This window comes from Poeciliopsis prolifica, unplaced genomic scaffold (genome assembly GCF_027474105.1).
Source record: "Poeciliopsis prolifica strain line A6 unplaced genomic scaffold, Auburn_PproV2 SCAFFOLD021, whole genome shotgun sequence".
NCBI classification, from domain to species: domain Eukaryota; kingdom Metazoa; phylum Chordata; class Actinopteri; order Cyprinodontiformes; family Poeciliidae; genus Poeciliopsis; species Poeciliopsis prolifica.
In genome coordinates, this window is record NW_026562396.1 from 4,102,353 (window position 1) to 4,123,396 (window position 21,044).

General features: G+C 39.9%; 1 protein-coding gene across 1 annotated transcript; it reads left to right on the forward strand.

Moving 5' to 3' along the window:
* The first annotated feature begins 33 nt into the window (after nt 1–33).
* LOC129369633 (coiled-coil domain-containing protein 81-like) lies at nt 34–11,775 on the forward strand. Its single transcript, XM_055045169.1, has 16 exons — nt 34–373; nt 485–546; nt 785–938; nt 3,181–3,362; nt 3,456–3,530; nt 3,653–3,824; nt 6,407–6,512; nt 7,300–7,378; nt 7,980–8,126; nt 8,998–9,093; nt 9,910–10,079; nt 10,164–10,242; nt 10,509–10,619; nt 10,740–10,849; nt 10,937–11,062; nt 11,372–11,775. Exons 1-16 carry the CDS (start codon nt 310–312, stop codon nt 11,508–11,510), a joined length of 1,872 nt encoding a protein of 623 aa, XP_054901144.1. The 5' UTR covers nt 34–309; the 3' UTR covers nt 11,511–11,775.
* The last annotated feature ends 9,269 nt before the right edge of the window (nt 11,776–21,044 follow it).

Consider the following 21,044-nt stretch of genomic DNA (forward strand, 5'->3'; position numbering starts at 1 on the left):
ATCTCTAATTTGATAATCCTCCTGCCCCGCCTTTCTATTGAACCTGTCAGCCCGTTCAATGCAAAAATAAAAGCAAAAATAAAATACATGACGCATGGTCCTGAACGTTTTAGGTTTCCCTTTAGGCTTAAGTTGCGGTTTGCTGTAACGGTAACAGAAATCAAGAGCCAGACCTTTGACTTTCTTTTCTTTGCGTGATTGGTGCGACTCTGTCCTCCAGGTGCGTCTCCGCGCCTGTCGCCGTCAAAAGGCGCCTCTGCGGACTCTGTCTAAAGGTCTTCCGGGTCTGAGGCTGGATGAGATGCTGGGATGAGCAACATCCTGCCGCTGGTGTCCGAAGGGGACACGCGGATGTCGCAGTTATCGAGAAAAGGTATTTTTCTTCCAATAACGCAACGTGGTTAATCATTACAGTTCAAGTTGTTCTGCGCTGGTTGGACAGAAAAGCCAGGAGAAATGACGATCTTTTTTTTTTTCTTTCCAGATGTTGAATGTATATGGACAGGAGTATCATTCTATATACAATGTCAGATGAACTTGCAGAAGGTAAATCAATCAATCAATCAATCAATCAATCAATCAATCAATCAATCAATCAATCAATCAATCAATCTATCTATCTATCTATCTATCTATCTATCTATCTATCTATCTATCTATCTATCTATCTATCTATCTATCTATCTATCTATCTATCTACTATCTATCTATCTATCTATCTATCTATCTATCTATCTATCTATCTATCTATCTATCTATCTATCTATCTATCTATCTTCAACAGGGGGTCAGCCTATCAGGATTGGGGACCTTCACATTTTCTCTGCAGAATTTCAACACAGGTCACAGATTCTCCCAGGTCCGTCATCCCATCTTCATCTTGGCAGGGAAACTCTCTCAGTCTTTGGGTCTACAGCAGGTCAGGTGGTTGGCCGAAGGTGAGCAAAGAAATAACTAATAGCTGGCTCTTTTTGATAAGCCACAACTAAAAATGTAATATTACATTTTGGAATAGCGTGTCTTTGCTTAGTTTTCCCTCCATTGTTGCACAGTAAATGTTCTCCATAGCATCCTTAGCCCACAAGGAGTCGGCTAGCCTCTAGAGGGTTTTAAATGTTTTCTCTTTTAGAAATTCACTCGTCTTTAAAGATGCCAAGGAAATACTTGACCCTTTAGGGTCATGTCAGCTAACGCAGGGAAATCTTGACATGCAGGATGACTGGAGCTGGGAGATTTTGCTCTAGAGGAATAATTAATCTGCAGTAACTCCACATCAAAATCTGTCTGCAGGACCATGAGAAATTATGTTCTTCTTTGCAACTTTGTTCTGTTGTTGATTTTGTATTAATGTTGGTATCATTCAGAGAAATGTTAATATTGCCAAAGAAAAGAGCAAATACAAAAGAAATTGTGTTATTTTATATCTTAAGAGAAGATATATATATATATATATATTAATTCATCACTTCTCTGTGAAAAAGTAATAACCCCTGTACATAATGACTGGTTGTGCTATTATTATTATTATTATTATTATTATTATTATTATTATTATTATTATTATTATTATTATTATTATTATTATTATTATTATTATTATTATTATTTACAACAGATGGGTCCTAGGTTCTCTATCTGTAGCTCGTTTCATGTTGTCACAGGTTCTTTTTAAAGGAATATTTTGTTTGTTTTTTCTGGTGTGGCTCTCATCAGACCTGGTTGTTGTTTCCTTTCATGGATGAAATCTTTTGAAAACTGTTTATTTTGTGTAAGGTTATCTTTGTGTGACGTTGACATTTGTGTGATGATACAAAGTATTCAAATGTGACTAAAACCCCCCCCAAAAGAATCTGTGAAGGGGATCCATTTCGTTTCCCAGCATTGTACAGACTGACACAAAGCTGATAAGCTTTGATTCTGTGTCATATTAGCTTAAGCTATTGCTTAACTTTCGTTTCTGCTCACCAGTTCTGCCCTCTTCTCGGAAGATGTGTTTACCTGTGAATCTGTCAACAAAACGCAGCTATCAGCTGTGTTACAATTTGGAAAACCTTCCCCCTCCCAAAAAACAAAGAAATAAAAAAGAAGTCTTCTCATTATGAGAGCAAAGAAACGTCTTAAACTGGATATCTCCCAAGATGCGATTTGATCCCAAAAGATTTCTTGGAAATAATGAAGACAAATAAGAGAGTCAAGTTTTGCTGAAACTGATCAGACATTCTGGAGGTCCTTAATTAGTTTCTATGCTAGTTAGAAACTAACTAGCTAGTTCTTGGGCATATATTACATCGGTATAGAATTACAACAATACTAGCATGGCCATTGCCTTCCTATTCTATTCTGCTCAATTCTCATCTCCCTCCTGTACTTCATCTGGGATTTGCCCCATTGAGCTTGATTTCTCAAGATGCATTTCATTCTGGCCAATCGGCAACGAGAAGGAAGAGTTTTGAACCACGATGTCAAGTTTCTGTGTTGTTTTAAAATTGGGGTTTGCCCGTGACGGGAGTCTGGTAAAGACAACAGAAGAAGTGAGCGAAGCCATTCAGTCCATGCTGGCCAAACTTCCAAGTACTGAGTAATAACAGACGGAGGAAGATAAACGTTCAAAGACATTTTATTGCTGGCAGAGATAACAAAGATGCGGTGGGCTCCTGAGGTCGTTTACACCACTCGCAATTTCCAGTCAGTTTTGTAGTGCAGCTATCTTCACGATCGAGCTGGCGTGTCAGACGCATCACAGCCAAACGTTAGCGACTGGGTTAAATCGGGTCCATCGTTTCTCAATATTTGAACATCCAGACACTCTTATGAAGTAAAGCGTTGAATAAGGGGGGCTGTATTTTTTTTTACCAGGCAAGAAGAACACTGAATGACAACAACATAGTCTCTTAGAGTCAAAACCTTTCTTAAGTCAAACCTTTTGCTTTTCAAACCAGATTGTAATTTTCTTGACCTCTTCCACTGAAAATCATCGGATGATTTGATGAACTATACAATCTTACCTTGATTTGAAGTAACTCCCCTGACAGTGGAGGTTAAAGGTGTGTAAATGAGAAATAGCGAAGACAGATGACAGTGAATATGTTTCAGTTTATGATTTTTTTTCTTTGTATTGTATTTATTGGGTTACACAGTAAATACAAAGCAAGATGACCCATGTATTGTCGGCTCACACAGCACAGGTGCCTGTTGTGCCTCTGAGCTTCGCAGCCGTGTCGCAGCAGACGCCCTACAGTCGAGACGTGGTGGAGGCCTGCGTTAGAGAAACTCTGGCAGTGCTGCACCGAGCCTTAGCGTCAGAGAGGCACATATTCCTCCCTTTCAAGGGAATTGGAGTTCTGTCCTTCAGGGACAACAAGGTGACCAGTCTGCTCCGGCTCGGTTTCTGTTTCACTCGTGCGGATTGACACAGCAGCTGAACCAAATGTGTTCTTTTTCCGCATATCTGAAAGGCTCAGATGAAGTTCAGCAGGGACTTCATTAATACAATCAGTGAGACACATAAGACGCTGAAAGATCCCAGGATGGTAAGGGAAAAAAAGAGCCACAACTAAAAAAATAAGTAATAATAATAATATTATACATTTACAATTAGTAAGGAGTCTGCAGAGATATACGTGCAGATTAATTGTACTTTTTGTCCCTGTAGAGAGCTGGGAGCAGCGTTTTCTTGTCATCTGGTGACGTCACTGAGCTTCAGAGGCCACAGACTGCCTGCCGTGTCTCCCTCACAGCTATCGGCTTTTCTCAGACGGATAACAAAGGAATCAGCAAAGATGGCGGAAACGTTTTGCCACCTGGGGACCAAAGGAGCAAAAAAGGTGAAAGGGATCTTCGCTTAAAGTCCCTGTGCAGTCTTGGCACATCTGGAAAAATAAAGTAACATACTTTTCTAATATTTAAGGTCTGGAAAAGTATTGGGGAAAAAAAAGGAATATTTAATTTAGTTTGCTTTCAATTACCAAAAGATAAAAAGTCTAACACTGAATGTGGTTTAATGGAATTTTCACATTGATCTAAATTAATTTAACCTGTTTTGGCTTTCATTTCTGAATTTACACATCAAGTTTGATTTTTTTATGCATTTTATTTTGTTTTTGACCAACAATCTAAAGGCTCACGCACTTAGGAATTAAAAATGAACAATTGTTCAACCTCCTCGGTCTCTAAATTCAGGCTGAGCTGAACGAATGTGCGTGCAGGGTTGTCACTGACAGCTGCTGCCTGTCAGCTTCATCACAGAGGTGCTTCTGGAGGAACCAGCTCAGCCTGATCACCAGATCTCACTCCCACCTAGACATAATCAGGCCTCGCTGTTTTTTTTTCCTATGTCATGCTTGACTCATCTTGGCACCAGCTATTTGTTCCTCTACTCGGAAAGCCGTTCCATATTCTTCCTAATAGATCAAGTTGTGGCTTGTGGCCTCCTCCTTGGTCTCTTTGTTCGAAGCAGAGCTTGTTCTCCTGGATGCTCCTCATGCTGCGCTCCTGCTCTAGTCGAATTCACACTTGTCTATCGCATGATCACCTGCCTGTCCGACCTCCACCAAATCCACCAGCTGTCGACAATATCAGAGGAAGAACAAGAGAACGGTCTGTTATACGAGCACCAGTCAGGTTCAGATCAATGGAGCGACGAACCTCCTCCCAGATTCTCGACTCCTTTACCAGCTGGAATGTTGAACACTGCCGGATTGTTCGCCTCTCCCTTCTGTGTCCTCCCCTGGAAACCCGCTCTGAGAAACACACTGAACTTCACTGAGCATTTCAGGCTTGTAAAAATGATCTTGACATCTGCCTTTTTAATTGTTGCCTGCACCAGAGTCGAAATCAAAACCAAATAATACAATGTGGTTCTTGAACTGTGTCCATTTTTTTATTACACGCTAAAGATATCAAAGCTCACAAAATGGACTTTCAAGAATTTGTATGTTTTATGAGACTCCAATCCTCATTCAACAAGTCCAAGAGTCTTAGATTTTGAAATAAAGGAGAACTTAGTTCAGATGCCAAAATATAATACATTATAATAAATTTGTTTCCCTTTCAGTTGGTGCGGTTCGCTTTCACACTGTACCCTTAAAAAAACAACAAAAAAAAACAAACAAAAAAACATGTCCTGCCCCGCAGAGCAGAGTTCACTTTTTTGGTCTGATGCAGAGATTAATTACGCATTCACATCTCATCAAGCAAACTGGACTTTCTAGGCAAACAAACTGTGAACTGAATGGAGCTGATGTGAATTCATCCTAAAAGGGAATGAAACTGTGAAATAAAAAGCGCACATGTGGGAACCCAGAGCTACTTTCAGCACAACTCCAACGAAACGATAAACACGGTGAGAATAAGAGACTACTGTTGAATTTAAAGTTCAAAAAAGAATAGTTCAAATAGCTTCATGGTGATTCAAGAAACAGGAAGCAGATCTGTTTTTTGCAATGTCATTTATTAACCAATTCGCTCCAGATAGGCAGTAAAATCAACAGTTCATCTGCCCTTTGGTCATAGACTTTCCTGCACCCTTGCTTCAATTTCCTGATATATTTGTTTAATCTGCAGTGACGTCATCGTTTGAGATTTTCAGGGAAGCTGGTTGCCTGTCATAGTTATTTTAGTACTCTGAATCATTATTAATCAGAACAGCATATTTTTAGTTGTCAGTGAGAAACTCGAGCTGATTATATTAAAGGATTAAGCTGTATTTCAATATGACCAACAGATAAATCTAAAATCAATTACATTATCATACAAAATATTTCAGTAATTCAGTTTAAGAAATTACAAATATTTAGGGGTTTATTTGAAGTTGTAATTCTGGGCCATTTTAAAGTTAATAGCTTATAGTAAAAGAAACCCTAAAATCAGGTTTCACTGAATATTTACATAGTAGATCAAAACAATAAAAATACAGTTGACTACAATGCATATGGAGAAGTAAGTCACTGTTGGATACAAGCTCTAACTTGATCAGGGCTTCTTGTAGTTCGAGTTGTTCAGACTCAATAAAACAGAGGATTGCATGTCTCCTCGAATCACCAGTGACTGTGGAAACTTCACACTGGTTCTTGAGTAAGTCCTGTTCTGTTTCATTCTTCTAGAGATTTTAAAATTCAATCTTAAGCATACGTTCATCAAAAAAGACGTTGTTGGACTGCTGATCAACAGTTATGTTTTTAAAGTTGCTCCTGATGTTTGTGGCTCATAGATAATAGTTATGTCCTGGAAGCGTCTGTGTGACTTTAGCTTCAGTCCAGAACTTGTACATGTCCCCCAAGATGTTCCCACGTCGTGGCTTAGATTCAGTGTTTAGAACAACATAATTAATAGCCTCCACTGTGAAACCAAGATAGTTTGCGGAACCTTAAAGCAGTGAAGCCACTCAGAGTGTTGTGTTTCTTTGCAGAGGTTCCCCAGCAAAGAGAGTCTAAATCCAATCACTCACTGCAGATGAAAGCTGTCGGCCTGACTGGGGAACTGAATCCAATGCCCCCTGCGGAGCCCACTAGCAGGTAGTCAACACACACGTGGATGAAAACACACACAGAGACTTCATAAGGCGGGTCAGTTTTCAGCACTCTGAATAAGCAGGCTAATCAGGGAGAGCTGAGAGCTTCATGGGGGTCTCAGATTAATGTCACTGACTCTTTAACAGCTTCAGACGCCATAAATGATGTAGAACGGACAGATCCTCTTCTTTTCACTTCAGGCTTCTGCTTGGACAAGCACACCTGAAGCTTTGATAATGGAAATGGCACATAAAAGAAGTCTTTGGAACAAATGTTAACTCAAGAACAGTGAGTTCATCTAGGAATGTCTGAAAGTAAATCCAGGAAGAGCCAGGAAGAAGGACTTAGGACCTCATAACATAATACAGAAAGGCCTTCTGCGAAGGCAACAGAGCAGATGCCAGTGAGGCCCACAGCCACCGGACCCCTCAACAATCATCAGTATGAGATCAACTCACCTGCCAAGCATTTCATGACAACAGGTGGGCTAGCGGCTCCAATCGTACTCCTAAACCTACAACCAAACATTCATCACTTTCACCGCAACAGCAGCCCAGGGAGAACCACCATCCACTCCAGCTACACCATCAATATCCAACCAGCCCAAATTCTGACAATCCCACATCCAAGATGGGACGCAGGGCCCTCAACTCCTCCTTAGTATGCTTAATGCTATTGATAGAAATGTGTTGAGGTGGAGAAACTCTTTGTCTTTTCTTTCATTTCAAACATCATGGTCTTTCTGGTGTGTGCAGCAGTCTGCTTCAACTCTCATTCCCACTATTCCCAGTGTGCTACATGGAGAACCTCCCAAGCTGGACCAGCATCTGAAAAATTTCAGCTGCTCTGGTCAGATCCTTCCTGAACAGGTAAGTTTTTGCCCTTTCTGTATCATCATTGATCAGTCATGGGTACCACTACTTTTTCCATTGATTTAACTGAACACTGCTGACTCATCATTTAATTAATATCTGCATTGCTGTCTTTAAAATCTACAATTGTGAGTGTAATCCACTTTAATCATAGTTTTAATTTACTGTGGCGAAGTTCAGTTTATACTCTTGGTGAGAAGTCATCTACCAAATGATAGCAGCAGTGATTTCCTCCTGAGTGAGGATGTTGCGACAATCAAAAATAACAATTTCCTCAAAAGAAGAAAACTCCTCCAACAGCATATGAGCTTCCCTAAATGTACACAAATATTTAAAGGGTCAATATTATATAATATCAACTTTTTGAGCTTTTCATCAAGTTATTCTCTCATCAAAAACATACCTGGAGTGCTGCTTTGATTCTTTCACACGTTTGAGAAATTCTTTTATCTCCCGTTGCAACCATTGCTGGGTGGACCTAGCTCCGCCTTCAAGGCGTAGCTCCTCCCTGCAATGCCATTTCCAAGCTGCATTGCAGAGCAGCCCTCCCGCACCGGCCCGGCTTCCAAGAAACCTAACTTTCCAACTCTCTCCGTAGGAGCTGTGCTACGTGTGCATGCAGCGGGCTCTGAGGAATGTTCCAGAGAACGGACGGGAGCAACGAGACCATGAGGAGAACGCTCATGGAAATCTTTTACTGCTTAAGGAACAACTGAGAGATGAGCAAGAGATGGAGCAAGAGCTGGTGTGTCCCAGAGTACATCCAGAACACACCACTTTATTTGTAATTAGAGTCTGAAAAATGTGAATATGACAAAAAAAAAAAATCCTAAAAGTTTTTTCTAAAAGTTCTTCCTTTAGTTGGAAAACAACTGGGGCTTTACTGTCTTAAGTATTTATTCATCTTGATAACCTCATTCTTTCTGAATTCCTTTCTGGAAAATCCTCTCCTCGCATCAGGGTGGATTATTTAATGGAAAAGAAAACTTTACCGGCACAATTAGGGAGTTTCTGATTGATGACAGGAGTTTCCAGATGGAGTCCAGAGTCAATAAACACAAAAGAAATGACTAGGAATCAGAGCACCTGTTCACCCAGAGAAGGATACGTGTAGAAGCTGCTGGATCATGTGGGGGTGATTCACCTGAAAATTGTCTCTGCCAATAATGACTTTTTCCGATTCCAGAAACAAAAAATTCCAACAAAAAGTCGGTAATGGGGGAAACTCCAGCCATAGACATAATAATGAAACCCTCCCGCAAAAATCTATTTACTAATTAGAAAAGGATACTCTGTAAATAACAATGTATTATAGTGATTTACTTTAGTGCTCTCCAAAGACAAATCACTTTTGTCAGCCATTTATGGCAGTATGGAGATGAATGGCCATCAACATTATTACACTCATTTCAAAGGTGCCAGACCTAATGCTTTTCTCAAAACTAGAGCAATCCCAGAATTGGTAAGATGACCTCTGTGTAACATGAAACAACGACTACAACAAATTAAATTTCTGCATTCAAAAGAGTACGATTAATTACACTGATTTATGTAAAAGTGAAAAAAAAATGCTAATAATGATTTTCAATGTTTATTGAAAGTGTGTTTGTCTTCAGGCAAAACTAACTGAGCGGCGTGAGCGGGCCAAGAAGGTGGCCGCGTTCAACTTGCACGTGTCAAGGCGGGAGAAGAGCTCCTGTTCCGACTGTCCTGTTAGTAGAAGCAAACATGAAACCAACAACCTTTACACAACCTTTTTATTGTGCAGCGTAATGGCAACTGGTTGCTGCAGTGGCAACATGTAGCAGAGCGGTTTGCTTCAGTGAGCCTGTTTGTGGGAATTTCCTAAGTTGGTTTTGATTGCTCATCTATGTGCCGTTTACCGACTCATTGTGGTTGCTTCTGGTCACGTGCGTCGGTTTAATGTTTTGACCACGATAGAAAGCAGTTTTACTTTACTGGAATCAGTTTGGTTCGTTTTAGCAGGAAGCTTATAAACTTCTGAAAGAACTGTGGTAAGGTGAATTGAAAACATGAAACAAGTAAGCACAGCAACTTTCCCTCTTGAGCCTGTAGTTCACTGACCTCTGAAGACCTTTCAATGTCTCTGGTTCAAGTTATATTGATCTGATTTATTCCAGTTCATATGTCCAATCCATGACTCTTCCTTACATGCGTTAGTTGTTGAGTTCCTCCAGGTTCTGTGCTTGGAAACTTACGTGAATTTTTATGTCCAAGTCACAGACTCCTCCAGACTGCTGGGCATGAAATTAATCGGTTATCATCATCATTGTTTTTTTTTTTTTTTTGCCTTGTTCTCACTGATAAAAAATGGTCAAAATCAGACATAACCACAATCTGATCTCTCCTGTAGTGCAGGAAGTTCTCATTCCAGTGCAAATCGGTGTTCTTTGCTAACACAACAGAATCCTTCAGATATTTCTTGTTTACCTCAGAAGAATTTGCACAAGACTAACTTAAGGAAAATATGCCGTTTTCTTTTTTTTCCCCCTCCGGATTGTGCTTAGAGATCGTTCGTCTTCCCGGCTCGACCAGTCACTCCCCCGAAGAGGATACAGCAGCATCGTTACAGGAGGGATCTACGGAGCCAGATGGAAAGGAGACAGCAACTCGTGGCTCAGGACCAGCAGTACCGCTTTCTAACCGAGCGACTTGACCAGATGCAGCTGACACAGGAGTGAGTTACTGAGCAACAAGTCAGATATCTGGATTTCATGTGTTTTGCAACCAGTGTGTGTGTGTCTGTATGTTTTGATTTCAGGATAGCTTTGCAGAGGGCTCAGCAGCTCCAGAAGAAACTGGAGAAAACCGAGCATTACAGGAAGGCTCTGGATGCTCAGGCTAGGAAACACAAAGCCATCTCTGATTATTAATATTGCTTTCATTCACTTGGAAAGACTTATCTTTGTGCCCTTTCTATTTCTGGAAGTGATAATAGCTAGTAAATTGAGGTTAATAGTCAATATCAAGGGTGAATATAATTTTTCTAATATGCTTCACCAATGTTCATCCACAACCTCCTCAAACATAACTCAACATAAATGTATGAAGCATTTGCAACCCAAATGTTTCTGTTTGATGGATAATCGTGTTGACTGCCTTTCAGGTGGAGGACAAGATGTTCACATCGTGTCCCGAGTGTCCGCCTGACAAACCAAGACTAAATCGCTGCGAAACAGCAATTAGAAGGGCAGAGAGCAAAAAGAGAGCACAAAAGGTTACCTACTTATTCGTTTTAAATTTTTAGCTATTGATTCTTCTTTTTTTGTTGTTTTTTTTAATGGCCTGGGTATTCATCAGCACTGCTCTTTTACACCTGTGTTTTGTACTCTTCCAGGACTTACAAGCGAACTTCAGCGTTGCCACTCAGAGAAAGAGGGAGGAGATCCAGAATCGTCAACTACAGCTGGAAGAGGAAAAGGAAATGCTAACACACACTAAAACAGAGTGAGGACATAAAATTTGATCCCAGAAAGACGTGCGAGGGGGAAAAAAAGTGTGCAACTGAAATGTGCTCCCTCACCCTCTGGACAGGTTGATGCAGGACAAGACCAATCATTTCGAAAAGAAGCGCGCCTTCCGAAAATCCCTGGAGAACGACTGGAGTCGAAGTGTGGAGCTCAAACGCGAGCGAGAGGACGAGGAGAGGCGCTTCCTGAGGTGTGTTGTTGAAACACACTCAAACTTCCCGAAGCTGATGGAAATATGAATCTGGGTTCCTCAATTTAATTTCTTTTACTGAAATTTGTGGAAACAGAGCAATAAATTAGATAGGTATTCAACAGCGCACGATAACAGCATGGGAAATGAGAGGAAGGATGCAGGTGATTCCTGAACTTAGATTCTACGTCTTCTGTCGAAGGATTGTAAATCACTTTTTCATATCTTTTTTTTTTCTTTCAAAATATATTTCAATTTGTTTCCAGACATGTTCCCCTTCTCTTGCCTTCCATGCCTCTCTGATTACAGGTCTGCTGGAAAACTCCTGGTGGACAAGCTCGGAGAACGCCAACGCTGCCGGAGGTGTCAGAGGAGGACCACCAACTGCGGAGAAACCAACATATGGAAGGACTCGCGTTACCCTTCAGGTTCACAGTTTATGATCTGAAGCAGAATGACGCGACAAGGAAAACGCTAACAAACTGAACAAGTCGTTGCTACAGTGCAGTCTAATGCATTATGCATTATTTTAACTGTTCTTGATCACTCTTTCACGATTATAATATACAATTTGCATCTGATCTGTGAGGTTTTATTTATTTTTTAGTCGTTTCAAACTCTGGAAACTTTTTTTTTTTGATAATGATTATCAGCTCCATTTCATTGCTGTGCATTTATCATTGTTAAATTAAAGAAGCAAATCTGGGATGATACGAGCTTTCTCAGAGAGAATCTGTTCAAAACAGGCGACTTGCAGTTAGAAAGATTTAAAGTGGACTGGAAATACCCTTACTTAAATGAAGCTCAATTAGTACTTAGGAAATTCTTGAACAAAGTCTCCCTCAGTGTCTAACCAGCTCCAACTTGAACAGGATTACTGCACATTTTCTGCTGCAGTTACTGTGAATGAGTGCTGCACCCCTTGCTTTGCAGTATTTATTCTACTTGAAAGCTTTTCTAAATAATACTCTTGAAACTCCTGGGACCACCTGCGAGTTCCTCAGAAACCACAACAAAAGTGAGCCTGCAGAAACCCTGCAGGAAGATCGATTTCCATCCTACAAAGAGTGGGGATTTTTCTTTTGACTAAAAAAACAAAAAATGGTGAAAAAAAACAAAAAAAAACTGGGCCTTTGCAGTATCTCAACAAAACCATTGTGTTTGCTCTACATGTCCAGGCTTTGCACAGAACATGGCAACAAAAAACATGACAAAACAAGAGAGATTGCAGATAATGACAGGAAACAAAGACATTCTTTCCTCCAAACTCACCAGCTTCATCTGCCTTTCTGTTTCATTTCAGAATATGCTTTTGTTTTCTTGATAAATACAAACATTAGTCCAATGATATTGAATTTAAAAAAGCAGATTTAGGAAAGACTCTCCTCAGTAACTATATTGATATATTTATATTTGGGAAAGCTGTCTACACCACCTCTAGGATCACAAATAGAAATTCAGTAATATCTTAAACTGAACTGTGCCTTAGCCAGACCCAGGACACGCTGGAGAGATTATCTGGCTCTTTTTTTCTTCTTCTTTTTTGTCAGAGTTCAGAGCCCCAGAAACAGTGTCGCACACATTTGCATTTTTCACTTCAGTCGACGTAACGCGCTTTCTATTTGGGTTTCTCAACATCGGAGGAGTGGCAGAGTTGAACAAGTCATAAAAACATTTGACTCGTTTTTATGGGAAGAAGGAAGTCTGTGTCTCTCTGCTTGGGCTGCTGCCTCCATGACCAGGCAGATAATGAATGAATGTTATAATTACTATGTTTATTTTATCATTTATTACTTTATGAACCAGGAGCAAAAGCCAGCACTGTCAGTGAGTCAAACAACGGTTGTTTGTTCGAGGCAGAGACGACCAATGAAAACTGTCTTGCTGGCAAGGTCAAGTACAATGTGCGCCTTCTCTAATAACTAAAGAAAATCAGAGCAATAATGCTACAGACTAGACTAGATGTATTAAATGGTCTGTTTAAACTTGCCTTAGACAATTTGGGTAGATTGTTCAAAGCGAGTCATTCCTGGTCAAAGATAAGACTTTGGTTTCGGAGGCATTTGAGTGCTACTGCAAACTTTGACAGGTTGCAAACTATTTGCTCAAATGTTGTTGAATGCAGTTTGCACCTTTACGCCCAGGACAACCCAACACTATTTAAATCTGCTGTTATTTCATCCTTCACAAATTTGTGAGCGAGTGCAGCCCAGACTTTATCAATTGGTTTCTGAACGCATTTCTGCTATTTTTGACTCAAACACATTTTACCACAGAATATCTGTCTGCTTAGGGTTATGAGAGGCTGAGATGTATGTCATTGTTCAACACCATAAAATGCGTTCTCTTTGGTTCAAAGCGGATCATGGTTCTTTGAGTGAAACATGGACACAGTTCTCAGTTTCTCTCTTTCTTTCAGGCTTTCCGTATTTGCATGTCTGACTGCTTTCTGTTTCCGAGAACAGGGAGAAATCCACCCGAGTCCGCTGGCAGCCAGATGGTGCTTGACTTTATTATAGTAGCTATATTAAAAATCCTAGCGGTCTCAGCCTCCCCACAAGCCATCCTGAAATGACCAGAAGAGAAACAAGCTGTGACGTGCAAACAAGATGCTTTCCCAAATGTCAGAGTCCAGTCACTGTTCGAGAGAAACGAGAGCAAATATAACTGTTGAGTGAGTCAACATCCTGCAGGGTTTACAGAGGAAAAAACGCATTTAATTATAAATGTTCACGTCACTTTACCACAACATGGTAAACTGACGTGACATGGTCTTTTTAGAGGGTCCCATAAGTCTTCTAAATATTGCACCTAATCAAAACCTAAAAGAAATTTTTATCAAAAAAACAGTTTCAAAAATTATATTATTGATTAAGTTGGGGGTCTTCATTTCCAAAGCCCCAGTAGAGGGGGTGCAGGAGACAGGAGAAAACATCTTGTGCCTTAGCTAGAAAGTTCAGATGCAAACAAGCAGATATAGATGAGCATCTTCAATTTCAGCACTTCCGTCAAACACTGCAGACTCTAAATAAGTGCAGTAAAAGTTTCTTGTATTTCTCTTCATTTTAAACTTTGTTTGGACACACAAATGTGTCAGTTTCACAGATATTAACTGGATTAACATCCCCTACTTGATCCATACTTGATCCATCCATAAAATGATGTTGCCTCATCATTTTCAGCTCTTCTGGGATTGCTTTTCACCGGGGTTAGGGGTTGTGTGAGGCTTTGATTCTTCTGGAAGTAAATGTGAGGTCAGTCACTGATGTTGGACGAGAAAGTCTCGCTCGTCTAAAGGTTTTCTCCCAGTTTGAGGACAAGATGTTCTACACCAAACTCACCTACGAGTAGCTTTATCACACCATACAGTTCATTCTACTGGAATGATGTTAAGATGGAGTATCACTACTCTTACTTGACTAAAATATCTGGACACTATCCACTATGAAGAAATAAAGAACAGACATATTTTATCCAAAACCACGAAACACAGACACAAACCTACAGTTTATGTTAAAGTGAAACTTTTTTCGTAAAGCAGTTTTTGATATTCCAACGTTATTTTCTACCTGCTAAGCCTGGAGGTCATGTTAACAGCTTATAAAAAGCAGCACAGAACCGAGTGGATTTCATCTGAGTGATTTGCTCTTTGAGTGCCGGCTTTGATTTCCTTTACTCAGTGTTGACTTCTTCTTACTGGAAACACTTTTCTCCCTCTCTAACTTTACCTCTTTCATCCTTTTCTCTCTCTGACCTTTTACAAGAACAGCATCACTGTTTTTCTTTCTCGACTTTTCTGCTTTTTAATGTGATTAATATTCTTCTCGACAACCCATTTTTCTCCTCCACATATCTATAGAATTGTGCTCCCCTCATTGTTTTGCCAGTGCTCAGTTCAAGCATGAAAACAGGCCTGCAGCTGGCAGCGAACGCTGGGAGAACAGCATGGATGTGCCAAAGTGGAGACATCTGTGGTTTGGGGACCTGAGGAGTTTATTTTCAAGGCAGAATTTCCCTCTTAAGTTCAAACTTACTCTGAACAGAAAAACATCCGAATTAGTCGGAGGATACATCTCATCTGATGTGCAGCTGACAGAATTTAAACGGTGTGGTCAATGAGATCAAGGGTGAAATTTTCTTTTTTTTTTCCTTTTTGGTATGACGTGGGTAAATATTTCCACTGTTTAGTTTTGCTGACGGTTTGTGCATATTTATGTGTTTCTCCTAACTCTGCACTCTCTCTCTCTTGCTCTCCGTCTCTCATGCCCGGTTATGGTCAAAGTATGACTGCATGGTCTCCCACTGCTCAGCCAGTGGGCATTAAAAAGAACAGAAAAAGCGACAGGCTGTCCGAGAAAAAAGAGGGGACAAGGAAAAATAATAACTTCCCTAAAGACATCTGTCACATAACTGGTTTGATCTGTTGATATTTCACAATATGTTTCCCAAACCAAACAATGCATTCAGCTACTCCACTGACTTCTCACTGTAAGCAAAGGAAAATATTTTCACCATTCTACAAAATGTATCTGAAAATAAATCCAAAAAATGTCTCTGTTTTTTGAAACGGCTGAACATGACTCAAGAAGCTGCAAGAAATGTGTTTCCGCGCCTCCACAGGGCATTTAGCACCGCTAATCAGCTCAGAAAGAGCAAACTAATAGTCATAAATGGAAGAGTAAACGAGGTGCTAAATTGGAAATGAGTTTGGAAAATGCCGTGCTGGACTGAGTTAACCAACTCAATGATTCTTTCATTCTGCAAGCATTTTTATTCTCTCCTTCACAGCTCATTGCAGGAACGATGTGTTGAGTTTTTTTTTCCCGTAGGGATATTACAGCGGTTAAGTTGAAATGACAATATAAATACAGCTACCAAAAGCCATTGTGCTGCTACATATTTATGGAGGATTTCTCCATTATAATTGGCTAGCTAATAGGAAGTTAATTAAGAGTCAGTAAAGTGACTCACTGGTTTTGAACAATTTGTTCAGGACTCTTGTCTCAATAAAGGTTGTGGAAGGGACAGCTCACTGCTAACAAATTGGACACATTAAGAGAGACGACCGTTTTACTAGTTGGTAGAAAATCTAGTGTCACATCTAGTTAGAACTAGATCAGCTAAATTTGACTGTTTTATATGATAATTTTCATTATAAAATTATAACCCAATTCATCTGGATATTAATTGGGTTGATATCTGACTATATAGCTTCATACTTTTGGAATCAAAATTATGATTTTGTCTTTTGTTTCTTTTTTCAGAAATGAATTAGACAGATACACTATGTACTGTGCCTGGGAGTGAAACATTTGTAAACATGTATTACATAAAACTCTTGACTTGTCTTGACTTGAAGGATTCATTGGCTGAGAATCAAAGCCTTCTGTGATTAATGGAAGTGAATGTGAGGTCAGTGTATGCGTCAGTATGTTCATGGAAAAATGAATTCGTACAATATTTGACCTTTAGCTTAAAGGTTGTCTTCACACGATCCGTTTCGTCTCACACTCTTTAGTCAGGTCATGTGCTTACGGTTCAATAGTAAATTATCTTCTCAGTTCACCTGCCGGCAATGTGTTTGCTATAGAACAACCACTACTTATTTTTTGGTTCATGCTGTTCAGACTTGTCTGATGCTAAGAGGAGGCAAAAAATATTTTCTCTTAAAAGCTTCTTTTTAGAAGATGTTTTCACAAGCACTTGTTTGCAGTGTGGTATTAGTTAATTTACACAAATATTAAATGAATATGGCCAGTTTATTCTGCACAGAGTAAAGTTACTTTTTCCAATTACTAAATTTTGGTGCAGTATTTGAAATCTTTGCAGTCCATCAGCTCATGCAGACTTTAGTGAATGCAATTTGGCACTGGCTGAAAACTTTCAGATTTAATAAACGATCATTTTTGTCAAACGTCTCTCACTGCATTACAGCTCAGAGTAAGACACACTTAGAGTTACAGGGACACGTAGAAGCAGCCTGAAGGCTTCAACTTAGGGTTTTACTTCCAGTCTGAGGTTCTGCAGCTCTAGGGCAACACCCAGTGGTGCCTTGAGGACGTGTGCACACATTTATTAGGTCCTTTGTGATCACACATAGACTTTCTCGTCAGAGACTCATTTATTCACTCATCACCACTTCCATATGACATAAAACAATCTAAATAGCAAGATGGCTTAAGTGGTAATACGTCGGAGGTCTTATCACAGGAGGAAATATTCACATTGCAGTACTATTTGCAGAAAACTGTAAACAGTGTCTGATTTCCCCTTCACACAAATGTACACAGCTGCATTTCAGGCCTCGCCCCATGTCATCACCTGTTAATCATAGGCAGCTCATGCTCTCCGATCCCTCTGCACGTGTTATGTATGCTGCAACAGCTGACTGCTATATTGCGAAATAAAAGATTAAAGTCAGTCTGGCTCATAATGCTGAGAGAAACCTCAAAGGATTTCAGCAAATCCACTGTAAATGTATTGCAGTGAGACTAATTACGTTTGATGTCAGTCCGATTTTGTCATCTGACAGGAATTAGTACATAAAACCAGCCTAATTGATTCTGTTAATTGTTGGCTGTTAATGGCTGATGAACTGATGGATCAGTTCATCATCTGGGAACAGATGGAAAGAAGAACAGACAGATAAACCCTGAGAGCCTTCCAAAACCAGGAGGTGAGGCCCATCGTGTGCTGGGACATTTTCCAGAACTTAGACTTTATAACCAGATGAAAACACTCTGATCTCTGGGGACAATTTTCACAACATGGAAATGTAACTTTTGGAGTAAGTGAATAAGATCAACTTGAAAGCTTATTCATCTAAAAGGCATGACATGAAAATGGCCTCTGTGATGTTTGAACATGAACCCATCAACATTATAGTCATTTAGCAACTTGCTTTGAACCCCCACAATTATTCCAGCTTTAGTTTATGTTCATTTTTGATGTAAAGTTGGACATTGGCTTATTTTTCAGAGAGTAGAAAACATGCACAACCTTCAAGCTAAACCTGTAAAAAACATCCTTTATCTTACGCTATTTGTTTCGTACTGAGGGTCTGGGCTCTCGGCTATTGAGAAACAAATGATTCCTGGAGGCATGGACTCCAATGAGGTTTTAAATTTTACTTAGTTGCTAGCATTTGCCCGTGACGTATGTAATATGCCTACTTGCCTGCCCTGTAAACAACTGTTCTCCACTGCGAAGAGAGAAGTGCTGAACCAAATGAGATAGTCATTAACGTTAATTCAAAATTTGTAAGAGTGGCCAATATGGACTGAACGGCCTCGCTCACTTCCTATGCTGCCACTGATAAAACTACAAACAGACCACAACTCAAAAATTATATCATCACCTTCTTCTGTTTGCTGACTGGCCCAGAAAACCTAACAGAGAATCCAAGCAAAGGGGAGAAAACTCATACTGTTCCAGAAGTGGCATTTCTTTTAGTGGAATTGCACAGGAAGGCAGTAGCCAGGCCGCCTTCAAGCTGGATGTCAGCACAAAAAGATGATCTCCAAAAATCACGGACCTCTCATGTAGAGGAACTGTAACTTTCACTTAAATAAGTACTACTGTACTAATTGTGCCTTAATTTAAACACTCGTTTGCACTGGATTACTTTGACTGCATTTGTTATTTTTCAGATATAATCATCTTCAGAAAATGAACTTTGAGGCCTTAGCTGATGTCACAAACAGCCACATTTAAAAGTTGGAGTAAGTTGCTCAACTTCATCTAAAAGATGGAAAAAAATAATAAGAATACATCATGTTAGTATCATTTCACCATAAAATGAGCCAAAGTTCCCAGGTAGAGTAAAACCTAAAACCTGATTGTACAGTTTGTATCTGCAAAAACCTTCTTTACCTCCTTTTTATTAGAATTTTCCCACCTTTGCAGTGTTGCTCCACTTTTACGAAGATTGGCTTTTCTTTTTACTGCCTTTCCTTTTCTTTTTAATGTGTTTTAATTGCATTTTAGCCCTTTGAGAATTAGATGCAGTTCTTACTTATTGTGCCGTTTTTATGTTTTTGTTGCTTTAAACCCTCTGAACTCAGGCTGAACTTGATAGATCATCCATTACTTGGCAGCTAACTCGACTCCGTTCCACCTGTGAATAATCTTTCCCACAGTAGAGTGATAAACTCTGACCAGTTGGGAAATGTCTCTGTAACTCTTTCCATGTAGAGAACAATTGGAAGGCAGCAACAATTACCTCTGGAAGAATCATTTGTCATTGCTTCCCTGATTGGCATTGCTGAAAAATAAAAAGAATGATAAAGGGTTAAAGGAGGAAATGAGTAAATCAACTCGAGAAGAAACAGAGGATAAAACAGAAAAGGCCACACCCCCAGTTTGATAGTGTTTCAGATATAATCAATAATTATCTATAGACTGATGTGAAACACATATCGTGATACACTTGTCCGCCATAATGTTTGGCCCTAGCAAGAAGTCTTATTTGGAAATGATAACTCCTCATTATAAAAGCTTCTTTAGTTCTGATTGCTAATTGTTTCTCGTGAGGGACACGCGAGTCCACTGGGTCATTTGAGTTGTCATAACATGAGGCGTTTCTCAAAGCTCACAGGACGAAGTATGTCAGAGATTTATGTGACTTTGCAGCCTCAGCAGCCTAATTTTCCAAACAATAACAGAGAGAAGTCAAAGGAGAAACACCTCCAGCGTGCAGTCAGTAAAGTTTAATTAAAGTTTGTTCATGAAAAAATGTTTGAGATGAATTTGATAAGACCATAAAACAGGTTGCAGATTCAATCCATTGCCTTCACAGCTATAGAGCAAACAGTCTGTATCTGTTGTGTGCTTGGGAACTAAAACTCAGATCCAAAATCAGTACATATCATAACAAAATGACTCAGACCTGAAGCGGAGCCATGCTGGACCCAAGCCATTTCCTGCTGCAGGCCCCTGGTTCAAGCCACATGAACTGAATGCTGCAGCACTACGAGGTCAGTGAAGAACAGTCTGAACTACAGGACAATCTGTTTGCTTTGAGGAACATTTCACCTATCCAACCCAGGAGCAAATATTCACCAAATCTACCCCATGAGAAGATGATGAAGAAAAAAATATTTATGCAATTTTAATAATTTTTTTTCATAAACTTTAAGTTAAACTCTTAAAGTTGGAGCTGACAGGGTGGGGCAGAAATAGTTTACACCTAACCTACACAATAGTCGGAATCCACTTGTAGCACCCCCCACAGGAAGAAATAAAAATACCTTGAACACAAAGCTGTCTGGGTGGTGTGTTGTTGCTTAAATTTTCCCAATGCAGGGATGCTTTGAAAGAGTATTCCCACATCAAAACATGGAAAATCCCTTTGTCTGAATGACGCAGAGGTCTCCCTCCTGCTGTGGACTCACTCCTTCCCACACGGAAGCTCTCATTAACCCGAAATCCTCCACTCTTCCTGCTGGTCAGTCGCCATGGCCTGGTTAGGGTGCTACAATGGGAACAAGTGTGGAGGAGAGGCCAGATTGATGAGTATACAAAGATCTAAAAGGAATGAGATGCTAAGTTCATCATCTGATGCAAACATGTAATGGATTTATTGACTGAAACCGAAAGATTTGCATGAAAAGCAGAAGTAAAATGACCTTGAATCTGCACAGATCCTGTTTACTGATGTATTTCTGGGTTCTCTGAGTCATGCAGGTAATTTCTTGCAAGAACAAGAAGCCCAATCCAGCTTCCATTGTGTTAAACCATTGGTATCCTTGTGTCAGCTTGGCCTTTCCACCTGACGTGCTCTGTTTCATAAGATAAACATCTTCCCTCTTCAGCATTGTTTTCTGGACGTGATACAGCACATCTGCTTCTTCTCAAGGCAGATTACTCCAAACACACCATTAAAATAGGATGCCGTGACTGAGCAGACTGTTATCTGCCTGCTTGAATTTGAAATGTAAGAATTCAGCCTCAGAGACTGACGGTCCCATCTCCGTAGCTAATC

Bases quoted from the DNA above. Each gene is read 5' to 3' on its own strand.
- LOC129369633 (XM_055045169.1), top strand. From the start codon at position 310: ATGAGCAACATCCTGCCGCTGGTGTCCGAAGGGGACACGCGGATGTCG. The intron at 3,363-3,455 runs GTGACCAGTCTG...CATATCTGAAAG, and splicing joins TGTCCTTCAGGGACAACAAG to GCTCAGATGAAGTTCAGCAG. The intron at 10,080-10,163 runs GTGAGTTACTGA...TTTTGATTTCAG, and splicing joins CAGATGCAGCTGACACAGGA to GATAGCTTTGCAGAGGGCTC.